Source organism: Vulpes lagopus, chromosome 1 (assembly GCF_018345385.1).
Source record: "Vulpes lagopus strain Blue_001 chromosome 1, ASM1834538v1, whole genome shotgun sequence".
Lineage (NCBI taxonomy): Eukaryota > Metazoa > Chordata > Mammalia > Carnivora > Canidae > Vulpes > Vulpes lagopus.
Genome location: NC_054824.1, coordinates 40,623,726 through 40,639,219, shown reverse-complemented (window position 1 = coordinate 40,639,219; position 15,494 = coordinate 40,623,726). Strand labels below are relative to the sequence as shown.

General features: G+C 34.7%; 1 protein-coding gene across 1 annotated transcript in view; it reads right to left on the bottom strand.

The window, feature by feature from the left end:
* The window catches only part of LMBRD1 (LMBR1 domain containing 1), a 110,778-nt gene that overhangs the window by 75,947 nt on the left and 19,337 nt on the right, over window positions 1-15,494 (bottom strand). Inside the window, exons 4-5 of the mRNA XM_041761492.1 lie at window positions 7,289-7,386; window positions 4,902-4,969 (exon numbers count right to left, since the gene is read on the bottom strand). Of these exons, the coding sequence (XP_041617426.1) occupies window positions 4,902-4,969; window positions 7,289-7,386 (166 nt within the window). The remainder of the gene's footprint in view (window positions 1-4,901; window positions 4,970-7,288; window positions 7,387-15,494) is intronic.

Below are 15,494 nucleotides of genomic sequence, written 5' to 3'. Positions count from 1 at the left end.
CCACTACTTAGGGCCATGGTGGTGACTCTACCACCTACCCCTTAGTAGGTCTATAGAGCAGATCATCCAACCAAAGATGATTATTCTTGAGTCTTAAGATCTAATATAATTTGCCTTGTTAGCTTTGACTTGTTTAGAACCGATTGCCCCTTTTTTCTTTCCAATTTCTCCCTTTTAGAACAGAAATGTCTATCCTGTGCCTGCCCTACTATTCTATCTTTGAGGCACATAACTTGTCTGGTTTCACAACTTCACTGCTAAAGAATTCTGACTCAGGATGAATCATATTTCAGGTCTCATCCATATTTGATTTAGGTGATATTTAGATGAAACTTTGGACTCAGAACTGATGCTCAGTTCAGACTCTGAGGGCTGCTGAGATGGGATGAATGTATTTTGCACATAAGAAGGACATGAATTTTGCAAGGCCAGAGAACAGAATGTTATAGACTGAACTTGTCCCCACAAAATTCCTATGTTGAAGGCCTAACCTCTAATGTAATGGCATCTAGATATAAGGCCTTTAGAAAAGTAACCAGTTCAATGAGGTCATAATGTTGGGATTGAGTCCAAGGGGATTGAGTCTCTTTAGGAAAAGGAAGAGACAACAGAGAGCATTTTTTCTCCCAGTGAGAGCACACAGGAAAGATCATGTAGGATACAGTAAAAAGGCAGCTGTCCATGGGCCAGGACAAGAGCTCTCACCAGGAACCATACTTGCCAACATTCTGATCATGGACTTCTAGCCTCTAGAACTATGAGAAAATAAATATATGTCACAGCACTCTGAAAAGACTAATACACTATACATGCTATTTATCTTTTTTCTTTATTTAGTCTGCTGATCAATTTTCACTCTTCAAATTTCAATTCAAATATTATTCCCTATTAGGTCTTCCCTGATTTCAAGGCAAGAATAGGAATTTGCTACTCTATCATCAAAACTTAGTATTTATCTCTTTTGAGAACACCTAAATATTATAGCTCAAGTTATATATTTATGTCTCTCTCCACTGTTAACCTTGAGGAAAGACACAATGGCCCTCCATCTTTATCCCCAAGACCTTGCCCACTACCCAACAAAGTGCTCCAAAAATGCTAGCTACATGACTTAGTTAAACCTCAACCACATTTTTGCCATAAAATTATCTATTGTTTTAAAAGAAAAACATACATAATTTAACAAAAACTAGAAGTAGGTTACCTCCAGGAAAATTTTAAGAAATTTAGTCAATCACTTAATTTAAATGTATAATATACCTCATTCAAATATGGTAATGAGAAGAACACTAGGTAACCAAAACATAATTAGTCTTTTATTCACAAATTTCAGGCTTGTGAAATATAGCAGTCCACATACTGCTCCCCTCTATCAGTGCCCTCAGCTGAGGATGTCAAATATCAATGAGAAAATAGAGGCCAATCAGAGAAGAATTCTTTTATTTGCACACAAAACCTAAGAAACCACCTGCACCTCTTTTCATTTTTATTGCTCATATAACAATGGAGGAAATATCTTTCCAATTAAATCAAAGCCTTCCACTGAATTAATGATTTCTAAGGCCATTTCTTCTCACCTATTATCCGCCTGAGAGGCAACATTATCAATTCAATTACAAAAGGACCACAGTACCGAAAAAGGCAAGAGGTGGCACAGGGAAAAATACTTCAGCTTATCCTTTACAAAAGAAAAAATTAATTTTCTCTTTGGAGCTAGATATAGCTTTGGAAGAGCAAAGACTAAACTCTGACTTTCCTGACACCTGATTTGGTGTCTTACTCATCATCTCTTCCTGACTGCCTATAAAACTTACCATGAAATAAACTGAGCTCCTGATACTATCCCACCAAACCTCCTCCTTCAGATTTGCCTGAATTGATAACAACTTCACCCTTTCTGTGCAGCAAAAAATTTGGCTTTGCCCAAAAAAAGGTGTGAATTTTACCCATGGTTCTGGCACGTATTCAATGTCTTTGTTTAGGGCAGGAGCTAGCAACATCTTAAATGGTTAGCCAGAAAGACCGACCACATGACTTAGGGTAAGGACTTTGGAACACATGGGATCCATTGACCTGGAGGCTGAGATAACTATGTGGGCGATCAATCAATCAGACTTGCCTAAATAACAGAGTCTTAATAAAAACTCTGTCTTAAGGCTCATGTGAATTTCCCTGGTTGGCAATACTCCACATATACAGCTATATATCAATGCCAGAAAAGTAACATACCTTGAAGACAATAGAAGTTTCATATTTAGAATCCTCCCAGACTCTATCTTATGTGTCTCTTCTTTTAGTTGATTTTAACCTGTATTTGCTTATAATAAATGGTAACAATGAATATAATAGCTTTTAAAAATTTCTGTGAATCCTTCTAGAGAATTATCAAACCTGATACTGTTTTAAGAAACTCCCAAAGTTGCAGTAGGTGTCAAAAGTGAGAGAAGTGTTCCTAAGACTTCGCAGTATATCCTCAATTTCTCCTTCTCTCACACCACACCTATGCATCCTATCAGAGTATCATGCTGGCTCTTTCTCCAAAAGATAGGCAGAATCAAATCACTGCTGCTATCATTATGCACTGCCTCAGTTATTACAACAGCTTCCTCACAGATCTCATATTTCTACCCTTACCCCTATAAAGTCAAACTGTAAAACGTCATCTAGGAATCTTGTTAAAATATCAGATAAAGTTGCTCAAAGACAAAAATTCCTCTGAGAGTTTCCCATCTTTCTCACAATAAATGTCAAAATCCTAACAATGGCCTATGATATCCTACTAAATTTGGCAGCTCTAGTTACCTCTGACCATATCTTCAGCTACTCTAGCCTTTACCCACTCTACTCCAGCCCACTAAGTTTCCTCATCGTCTTAAATATGCCAGATACTCTCATGCCTCAGGGCTTTTCATCTGTTGTTTTATCAGTCTGGAATGCTCTTCACCCCACATATATTCATGGCTCCCTCACTTCCTTCAAATATCTTCTCAAATATTCCCTTATCAGTGCTTTCCCTAACATTTCACAACTTTAACACAACTCATTTTTTTATTCTCTTTCCCTGCCCCCCTAAACTTCTCTTGAATGTGTGCTCCACGAAGAGAAGTTATCTTTTCTTTTAACTGCTCACTAGGCTCTTGTACAGTATCTGGAACTAACTAGTATATAATAATATTTGGAAAAAATAAGTGAATGTTATATTGTTCAAAATGGCTGATGAAACTGTTGCTTATTATTAGTGTATTTGCAAGGAAACATTTTCTTAACTTTTAGTATACTGCTTCTAAATAAATAAATGTCATCTAGAGAATGTTAAAGTTTTATCAGAACTGTGCAAAATGTAACTCTAAATGGGGCCTGAGGGTAATATGCCATGAAAAGACCAAGTAAATTTACAAATATACTTTCGGATACCTTTGGGAGATACCCTGACTGCTATTAAGATGTGTGGTTTACTAATGGTTCTTAGTCACATTCTAAATGAGGAGTTGGCAAACTACTGATTGTTTGTAAGCAGTTTTATTAGAACTCCTTCTGTTCGCATTTTGTCCATGACTGCTATAAAGCTACAAGAGAGGTGAGTAGTTTCCACAAAGACCATATGGACCTCTAACTTAAAATACTTACTAATAACTACTCTTAAAGAAAAGTTTACTAAATTCTGTTCTAGATAATTTAGTTGTCTAAATGAGAGACTTTCATATTAACAAAGAAAATTCACATAACTTGCTTTCTTAAGAGGCCAAAAGAGACTTAGAAAAAAAATTCAATAGCTAAAATAAATAGAAAAACTACTAAAAAAAAAAACCTGTCCTTTCAATAAGTACTCTTTTTTTCATGACACATCAAGGCAGACAAAAGATACTGGAAATATGCCTTGATTATAAAACATTTGTAATCTAAGAACTCCTAGAACTACAAAAGGTTACTGACCAATTTTATTCCCACCACAAAATGTATTCGATGACATTTCTTATTTACTGAAGTTTCTGAGACCAAATTATACAAAGGACCTTTTAAAAGCTTATTAACACCTCACTTTATTTCCTAACATTAAAAAAAAAAAGAATCCAAACCTATTTTAACAAAGAGAAATGTCTTCCATTAACAAGGACAAATGTTTTCCAAAGAGAAAATTTTAAATGTATAAAAAAATGCAAAATTTTATTGAAATTAATATAAAACCTTAAGGAAGAAGATTTAAGAAAGGAACTCATACACAAAGATTAATTCAACGATTTAAATTTATTTTTATTTTTGTTTATTTATGATAGAGAGAGAGAGGCACAGACACAGGCAGAGGGAGAAGCAGGCTCCATGCTGGGAGCCCGACACAGGACTCAATCCCAGGACTCCAGGATTGCGCCCTGGGCCAAAGGCAGGCGTGAAACTGCTGAGCCACCTAGGGATCCCTAATTCAAAGATTTAAAGACTGATGCATCAACTCCGAAAAGATGCAGAGATGGGATTTCATTTAAGAGCTGTTCATAAAGATGGAAAACCTAGAAACATCATAAATGTTCAAGTAATCATCACTACAAGATTAAATTGTTGTATCCTAAAAGGAGAGTGCAATACAGTCAAAATTGATGAATCTACATTTACTATTCAAAGAGATGCCTACAGTATGTCAGCAAGTAGATTATCAAGAATTCATAAAATAAAGCCATTAAAATTATAACATGGAAGGTATATGTATGGGGGGGAGAGCACCCTGAATGTATCTGAGCACATAAAAAATGTCTTAATAGAAAAATATACACAAAAAAGGTTAGTGGTTAGTCGTAACATAAATAGTAGTTTATTCTTTTTCTTACACTTTTTTTCCTACAGTTTTCTGAATGAGCCTTTATTAATATTATGCTATTTCCATTTTCAGGGGGAAAAAAATGAAGACTTACCCAACTAAAAGAAGCAGTGCACAAATTAAAGCAAATCCCAAGGTATACTTGAATGCCGTTTTAATTTGCTGGAAGTCAAGGGGAAAAAGCATACCATTTACTAAAACCTTTAAAATATAAAATACTCTTAAAAAAATAAAATGTAAAATATCCTTGCTACAGTGTAACAGTACTTTCACATCAAACACATTTATATTCAACTATGTACAATTTCCTTGTTGAAAAATCATCTTGAAATTTAAGGAAAAACAATGTATACGTCACATCGTAAGTATCTTTGCAAACCACACTAGATTTTAAAATCTTTTCAATGGTTAGACTTATGGAAATCAGTACTGAAAAGTGTAATCAGTTCTTCAACATAATCATTAGTAAAATTATAAGAATATTTAATAAAATATTCCCCAAAACAGGAAGCAAACAGAAACTACAATACCTCTCCCTCAATTCATTAAAATGGGTTAAAATAATAATTATAATATTTAATATGCATGTATGTGTGTATATATCTCTATATATATAACATATATTAATTATATTTATATAAAATGAAAATACATAGAACATATATATAAATATATAAACATTTATTATTATCTTTGTCCAAAAACAAAGAAAAACACAAAGTTGGATATTCTAAATATGGAAAGAAAAGTTAACCTCAAAGAAAAGGTTAAATCAGTAAAACAAATAAATAAACAAACATTATTCATCTCTTAGCCTAAGGAATTCTCTAAAAATCACCTTTAAAACTTAAATTCATGCTTCATTTGACAAATTCTTCACAAAGGAGTTAAGACAATCTTTAGGAAAAATCTTAAAGTAAAGGTTGAGGAGGATCTTAAGTTCAACCAAAAGGTTGGGGAAGATGAACTTTAGAAGAAGTGAAAAGAGAAAGCTGGCATCTCATTCCATTTTTTTTTTTAAGATTTATTTATTTATTTATTCATGAGAGACACAGATAGGGGACGCAAAAACACAGGCAGAGGGAAAAGCAGGCTTCCCACAGGGAGCCCCATGAGGGACTCAATCCTGGATCCTGTGAGCCGAAGGCAGACGCTCAACCACTGAGCCACCCAGGCGTCCCTCATTCATTCCATTTTTAACATTAAATTCCTAACCAGCCACTTTAACTTACATATTGTTGGGTTTACAAATACAGAGTTACAGAAGTACCTGCAAAGAATTAATTTTGACTTTCTATATAAATATTTAAACATCTTATTTTTTTCTCTAACAAATTGTACTGATTGCCACTTGGAATCACTTAAAACATTGTACTTGCTCCTGATCTTAATGCGAATACTTTAAGGTTTTAATAAACATAATTAGGCATAATGCTGGCTTTTAAGTGAAAGCTATATGTATTTTTTTGTATTTAAATACAAAACATAAAAAGGTATAAAACAAATTCCTGTACTGCAATAAAAAACATTCCTTTTATGTTGCCTTTTTTCCCTTAAATCAGAAAAAAAGGTCCAATTTTAGCAAATTATCTTTCAACATGATTTCTTCTTTGACCTATTAAATGACTATATATTAATAGATATGCTGTCTAAACCACCCATGCAATCTAGAGACAGGCCCAACTCAGTTGTACTATATTCATATATTTTTAAGATACCTCTGAATTTAATTTGCTAATATTTCAGTTAAGATTCGTATACCAGCACTTAGGTGATGTTGGTCTGAAGCTTTGGATATATATATATATGTATGTTATATTTATCAGGTTTTTATATCAATGTTATCCTGGATTAGTAAAAATAGTCTACAAGTGTTCCTGCTGACAGGGGTCAGCAGACTGTCCTGTTGGCCACATGTAGCCTATCTCCTATTTTACTGGATCACATCAAACTTATTATCTCTGGCTACTTCCACAGTACAACAGCAGAGGTAAGTAGCTGCGATAAACAATATGGCCCACAAAGCCCAAAATGTTTATTGCCTGGATTTTTGGAGAAAAAGTCCGCCAACCCCTGCTCTGGAACTGCTGTCTAAACAATTGTCACAAGTCACATGTGGCTCCTGAGCTTTTGAAAAATGGCTAGTTCAAGCTGAGATGTGCTGCAGTGTTAAGATACATTTTAAATCTCAAAGGCTTAGTGTGAAAGAAGAAATTTAATGTTTCATTAAGAATGCGTTTTGACTATTTAAAATGGTAATACTTGGAACCTATTACATTAAATACAATGTATCATTGAAATAAGTAAAAAGGAGCAGTTGAAATTATTTTTAATGTTGCTACTAGAAAATTTAAAATTTCCCATCTGGCTCACATTGTATTTCCATTAGACAACACTGCTCCAGAATAAATTCAGTCATGTCATTCTTTGAGAAAGGAAATAATCTTTCCTCCTCCCTGAACATAAAATAAACATACTTACAGTGCATTTACCGGTATCATCATCATCCTTCTCTTCATAGTAGAAGTAGACAAAAGGGATCCAGAAGAACACACAGAACAGTATGACAGAATATAAGGCTGTGGAAAGACATAAGCTGAGTTCTACCGAATACACATAACCTTAATAACTGCGATATATATACTTGTGTGTGTATATATTAACATACAAATATAACTTACCAAATTCACACTACATAACAAAGTCACTTCCCCATCTGATCCCTATACCCATAACTCTGTTTATATGTAATATCCCAATCAGCCTTTTCTGATCCCTGTCCCAAGAAATCAACAGCATTATTAGATCATAATTTAAGTTAACCATGGGGCAATTTTCAGCAATAATGATAATAACTGTGCCTATAACAAGTGTAGCAGCTAACATCTGAGCTTCAGATTGTGGGGTCAAGCCTCACAAGGGGCTCTGTGCTCAGCATGAAGTCTGCTTGTCTCCCTTCTCACTCTGCTCCCTCCCCTGCTCACACACATGTACTTACCTTCTCTCTCTGTCTCTAAAATAAATAAAGGAATAAAATATTTTTTAAAAATAAAGGAATGTTAACTTTTATATTCCTTCCAACTGAAAATCAAGTTGACACAATATTTTCCAGTGAAATTAAAAAAATAGCTATAATCAATACTGTCCTTTTGATACAAATAATTTCCCCACTCGAAGTTTAAAATATGTAGTGTTATAAAACTGATTTTATACAAATCAATAAGGGTCAGCCACAGAAGAAGGCCCCCCTGAAAGTATACAAGTGAACTATCTCAAGTGTCTTGCATTAATCCTTCCTTCCTTACCTTCCTCTCTCTCTTCCTTCCTTCCTCTCGCTTTTCCTCTCTCTCTCTCTCTCTCTTTCTTTCTTTCTTTTTAAAGTAGGCTCCAGGGATCCCTGGGTGGCGCAGCGGTTTGGCACCTGCCTTTGGCCCAGGGCGCGATCCTGGAGACCCGGGATCGAATCCCACGTTGGGCTCCCGGTGCATGGAGCCTGCTTCTCCCTCTGCCTGTGTCTCTGCCTCTCTCTCTCTCTCTCTCTCTCTCTCTCTGTGACTATCATAAATAAAAAAAATAAAAAATAAAAAAAAATAAAGTAGGCTCCATGCCCAATGTGAAGCCCAATGCAGAGTTTGAATTCAGGATCCTCCTCAGATCAGGACCTGAGCTGAGATCCAGTCGGATGCAGACTGAGCCACCCACGTACCCCTGCATTAACTCTTTCATAACAAGAATGTTCTCAGCAACATTATTCACAGTAGTCAAAAACTGGAAATGACCCAAACATCCATCAACAGGTGAACAGATAAACAATATATAGATTGCTTGCTTATATAATTGACTAATATACAGCAATAAAAAAGAAGCAACCATGGATACATGAGATGAGGATGAATTTCACAGACCTTATGCTGAATAAAATAAGCCTAAACACAAGAGTACATTTTCTATGACTGAACTTAGGAAAGCTTTAAAACTGGCAAAACTAATTTACTGCAAGTCAAAAAAGTGGTTGGGGCAGCTACTGACTGTAAAGAGACATGAAGATATATGGCAACAGGAATATTCAGAAAAAGGCAGTTAATAGCAATCCATGCCTTGGGGGAGGAAGTGGGGAACAGAAACAATCTGAAAAGACTATAATAACCCCTCAGCAGTCTGTGACTCAAAATAGGTATAGAACAACTGCTCTAAATCTTTGTTTTGCTAACACCACATGCTAAATAAATGATCTTCTGTGAAGCTAACTGTTCTTTCCTCAGTGTCCTTCATAAAGATCTCTTCCTTTAACCCATAAGTGTTAATCTATAAAGAAAAATAATTAACATTTTTGTGTTTCAGATCAGTACTTATGTCCAGTTGGGTTTATATATCTGTAAATGAAAAAAAAAAGTTGCTGCTACCACTATTATGAAACAGAGAAACTGCTTCTTTTACAGTTCTATTTCAAATTGATAGCTATTTTCAAAGGAAAATTATTCTTAACTCCAACAGTGATGACACTCTCATATCCTGACATCTTTATAAAGTATGCTTTTATTTGTAAATGTTTTTGTTAAAAGACTGCTACTAGCAAAGAAAAAATAAACAGACTCTTTGGTTTAGTCCCACAAACAACAAAGAAAACATATTAAGAACAAATTTTAAAACTTCATGTGCTCAGAAGTTGGCAAAAAAACTCATAAAACAAGTCCTTTTTTTAAAACATCTTAGCAAGAACGAGCAAAAACAAGTGAACAGACAGCCATCAACCCTTAAAAGGAAATGGACAAAAACTGTGGCAAAGAATATGATGATTGTTATCTTTTCATATACATGAAGCAAATAACCTACCCCCTTTAAAAACTGGGTATCATTAAATTATAACTCACATGAAAATTAACTTGGATAAATTAAGCTTTTGGATTTTCAGACATTTTTTATTCCTCCCAACTACTGATGAAAACACTAAGACAAAGAATAACTTAGTCAATATTGTGATAGTATAATTAATCATTACAAAGCTTTTTGTTTCAGAAAGCCAAAGTATAAAGATATTCTGGGAATTCTAAAAGCCTTCTAAAATTATCCCATTTACCCAGCTGGAGAAATCTGGGGTCAAGACTGCTAGCTACATATCCAAATACCCATTTTCATCTCAGCTGGCATTCTCCTTTTTGTCCTTCCCCTTCCTTCCTACTTCCTGCCTAAAATGGACACATGATAGCTTACTCTCTAACCACCATTTTGGACTCTCGTAACCTTACAATGGAAATCATGCACTAAGGATGAAGAAGAGAAGGAAAAAAACAAACACGTTTAGGATCCTCATGCCATAATGCTGCCATCTGAACCATGGATGGCCCATTTCTAGACTTATTTTAAGTGAGATTTAAAACCACAATCCATTAAGTCATCTACTTCCAGTCTGTTAACAGCTGTCAAGTATAATTGCTGAAGCAGAATCTGATACAAGAAATGGGAGAACCCAAACATTCACTCCTGAACTATGGTGGTCCTGCCTGTGAGCCATGAGTGTAATAGATCTCAATTAACTTTAACCACTGAACATGGTAGCATCATGAAGTGACACAGAATCCCCTGGGTTCAAGATACAGTTCTTGTCTTTACTAGGTAGCAGCAACTCTATTTCCCTTTATAGCCAGGATCAATCACTCCAAACTACATGGTAACTATTATTGCCTGTTTATGCAACAGAATAAGGAGACCAAATGGTCAGGTGGAAATAATACCTCTAATTCAACGAAGCTATTATTGCATCCTTGCTGGAAGTACTCTCATATGGCTATTAAAAACTCTAACTAGCAGAACTCAGCTACAAGAAACAAGTTTTGTGGCTAGTTCATTAGGAATTATTGTACAAACTGCCATGCTCACCTCTATCCCTTAGTTATCAAACATAGGTCTAGATTATGGGACAAAGAGACCATGTAATGCTCACTGGTCCACAGCATTCCCTAAATGAAAAAAATAAATTAACACTTCAAAGTTCATTTTATGAAGCTTGTAGGGTCTTCATACACAAACCTGGTAAGAATAGTAAGATAAAGGAAAATTATATACCAGTCTACCTCTGAGTCAATTTTTAAAAAAGATCCAAATAAGAAAACAGCAAATCAAATCCAGCAAGAGATCTTTTGATGGCAAAAAAGCCATCATCACTAGTCAAGGTTTATCTTAGGAATGCAAAGTTGACTGAAGAATAATCTATCCATATAATACGTTACTTGAAAGAATTATTAAAAAACAAAACAACAACAAAAAACTTCTTATGATACTCTGGTAAAGGGTATTCAATTAAAAAAATATCTAATTAGTATGTTCCAGGCATCATTCTAGGGTTCGTGGATATGGCAAAATCAAAGCTCAGAAGTCTCTACTCTCCTAAGAATTCAGTGGGGGGAAAATATTTAGAATCACGGTGCAAACTACTCAGAGTACATAAAAAAAATTTCTTACATAAGAAAAATACAAACAACCCAACTAAAAAAGGTAATTCAAGCAAAAAATTGAAAACGTCAATAAATATTTTAAGAACATGCAATTTCATTTTCAAATAAGAGAAATGCAGATTAAGGAACTATCAATTCACACTTCCCAGACTGGCAAAAACTAAAAATACATAGCAATACCAAAGTCTGGCATACAGAACACCCAAAATTAATGTAATATTGTATGTCAGCCATATTTTAAAAAGTACACTATGGTTTTTAAAATTACAGCTACAATCTTGATGTCCCACATAATCCAAATAATATTAGTCTTGTCAGCAGTATTTTACAGCAATATTTTAATGTCAGGATAAAGTTTCCTTGCTATTCCAAGGGCTCAGATAATGCATGAACAGTTTCAAATGTTCTTTTTCTCTCCTTCATTTTAGAGGTAGTATATACTTATTTGGGAAATTCTGTAAGATACAAAAATATACACAAAATTAAAATTATAGATAATTCAACTATCTAAATGCCACCTAATTTAAACTTTGGGATATCTTCTTCTAGTCACTAATTGTATACACAGTGTTTTTATTTTTATTTGCTATGTAACTCATTGGGCTAGGTGCCAAAAAACTACAGCCTACAGGCCAAATCTGGCTTACCACTTGCTTTTGTAAATAAAGTTCTACTGGAACACACAACAAAAACAAAAATAAGAACAAAAACACCAAGTTTAGGGACACCTGGGTGGCTCAGTGGTTGAATGTCCTCCTTTGGCTCAGAGCATGATCCTGGAGTCCTGGGATCGAGTCCCACATTGGGCTCCTGGCAGGAAGCCTGCTTCTCTCTCTAGGTCTCTGCCCCTCTCTCTGTGTCTCTCATAAATAAAATTTTTAAAAAAATCTTTAAAAAAATACCAAGTTTAGGATACAGAGCAACTGGAATGTTTTTATCTTTTCAATGGGATTTGTATAAACACTTAGAAAAATAATTTGTCGTTATTTAGAATGTTGAAGATACACGTAACTTATGCTCTATCAACTCTATGTATGTATGTATGCATTTTGCATTTAGGCAACAAGAAACGTGTACAAACATGTTCAACACACAATTTTTAATGGCAAACAATCCAAATGTCCAGACTGATTAACATGTGTTATATTCATAGACAATAAAAATAAGCTATACTTCATGCACGAATACGTAAGAATCTCAGAAACATATGGCTGAGAGAAAACAAACAACTTTATATGAAATTTCATATAAAGTAAAAAAAATGTAAAACTAAAGATACACCTTGGTAGAACTTTAAAGGTAAATCAAGGGTTTAAGAGAGACTAAATTATAATAGTGGTTACTTCTAAGGGAGTTGGAGAAGAGGTGGCATCATGGAAAGGCACACAAGGGGCTTCAAACTTCATACTTTGCATGCTTAATAGATATATTGCAAGTATAAAAAGCATTATATGTTGAATAAACATCAAAACTGTCAATACTTATAAGACTGCTATATAGTTAGCTTCTAAAATGGCTCCTGGTGATCCTCACACCCTTGTGCAATCCCCTTCCCTTGAGTGTGGGGTAGATCACTGACTCACTGCTGATGAAAAGAATGTGACAAAGTGGTGGAATGTCACTCCTAGGATTAGCACTAAGAGATTCTGACTTCCATCTTGCTCGCTCTCAGAAACCTCAGCTGCCATGCTGTCAACCGTCCCATGAAAAAGTCCCTGTGGTAAGAATCTGATGCTGCTGGCAACAGGTAGTTAAGATCTGAAGCCAGCCCCTACCCACGTGAGGGAGATTGGGAGCCAACTCTCCCTTAATGGATGATTGTAGTCCCAAAATACACAATTGCAGCCTTGTGAGGAGAAACCCGGAGCTGAGGACCTATATCAGCTACATATAGATTCTTGACCCAGAAAAACTATGAGATAATGTTTGTTTTAAACTGCTAAATTTGGGGATAATTTGGTATACCACAATAGGTAACTATTACCACTGCTCATAGTACCTCACTAATTCAAACATTAAAGGGCATGATCTGACCGTGTATACAATTAGAGTGCAAAATTGTTTACAGGCTTTAACTTAGAATATGTAGTCTGAAGAACAGTCATTTCCCTTATGGATTTTTTTGGTTTCCTCTAATCTTTCCACTTGGAAACAAATTCTTAGGTTACTGAATCTCATGAAGTCATTATCTAGAGAATTTCTTGAGCAAATATAATTAGAAACCATTTAGAAAACTCCCCCAGTGATTAAGAATACAGTCTTTTAAAAAGGGAGAGGGAAAGCAGGAGATAGGATACAACTATCTCATCAAGAAGAACTCAGCAGAACTGAAAAGGTCCCCCAAATTAGTCCCAGTCTATCTTACCTAGAAAAGTAATTAAATATATTAGAGATGTTTCCAAAACAAGAAAGAATCAAAAAGACATAAACATAATGAGATGCTAGGTCAATTCTTTCATATTAATTTTCTCATATCATTGCACTGAGTTTACTACCCTTGCTCCCCGCTAATCTGAGTTAAACAATAGCAGATATCAGCTATTTAGCACTAATCACACATCTCACACTCCTAATACCATGAAGTAGATACTACTTTATCACCATTTCACAAGTGGAAAAGTCATAAAGAAGTTAAGTGACTTCAAGGTCTCATGGTACTCTTCTCAAATTAGACAGTAGGAGGTTGTAAACCTTAAGTTCAAAACGCATAATATAGACTCCAGGTACAATTTTTCAGCAAGTAACCAATAGGACATATGGAAAAACTTACTAAAAATTCTCTTAGGTACTCTAAAAGGCATGGCATAGAAACAGGAGTCTGAAAGTGTCTTGGTCCATCTTATTCCTCCTTAGTTCCATAATTTACCTTACCCAAATATGTATACACCTATTTTCACTGCAGAAATGCTGGAGAGCAAAAAGTAAGAACTTATTAAACATCTTAATAATCTGGGATTCTTTGAAGAAGAGTACTCATACAATGGCAAACAATGCAGTAAATGCTTTTTTAAAAAATGCAAGTATACATATACTAGATCCTCAAAGCAGCGGTATTTGAAATAACCAAAAACTGAACCTAACTGACCATAAATTTTAGAATGGACAAACAAGCCATGGCATGTTAATACAACAGAATGTTTACAACAATGACATTCAATGAGGTACTGTTACCTGCAACAATACAGATAAATCGCAAATAAAATGTTGACCACTAAACCAGAAGAGAAAAAATACCTACTGTATGATTCAATTTATATCAACACACACACACACACACAAAAAAAAAACGATAGCCCAAGAATCAGTGTCAAGAAAAGAAAGTGTCTCTAGGATAAAGTGATACAACTACAGAAGGGCTGAACACAACAGTCTGGAATAATTCCTGCTTATGGTTTGAGCTCTCTCCTTTTCTACAACCCCTGTATACACTTGAAAATCAAAACAGAAAGCTAGAAAAACTATTAAGTAAAATGAAAATTCACTTAAAGTGGACAGTGAAAGAATTAAGACTAAAACTTTCAAGAATGGTTAGAGAAAACATTAGAATAAACATTTACAATAAAGTACATTAAATAGAATGTAAAAAAATTAAAGATGAAAATAAATTTGAAATATAAAAATAGGACTCAGATAAAAGGCTAAACATAATACATAAGAAATAAAATCCTGAATAGGCTCAAACATAGGATTAAAACAGAACTGAGAATAAAAAAGACAAGACTAGTTTTTTAAAGGAAAATATCAAAGAGGTTTAAAGACATAAATGAAGAAACAAAAACATTTAAAAAGGAAAAAAAAGACTGAATCCTTAATGTCTCTGGGAGGAGTACAACATCCTTGGATGAAGGGGTCTCCTTCTAGGTATAGGGTCCCTATGAGTATCAGACAAAAGGGCAGAAAAACAATTTTACTCTTTCAGCGTTCAGTAAGATCCAAGAACCTGTATTTCCCATGAAGTCAGTATGAGGTAATTAAGGACTGTTAATAATCATTTTAGCAGCTGGGGAAGAACCAGTAGGTAGAAGAAGCAGTTGGCCTGACTTCTACAAATTTTCCAGAAAACACACACACACACACACACACACACACACACACACAAGTTCAATTAATATAACAGAAGGATCTCAAAAATGTGTTTTCCAGACCCTGATTTGCAGGGATTAGAGAGTACCCAAAACAAGAAAACTATTTTCATAATAATATCAAAATGTTGTTAGCCTTTCCACCAACGGTTA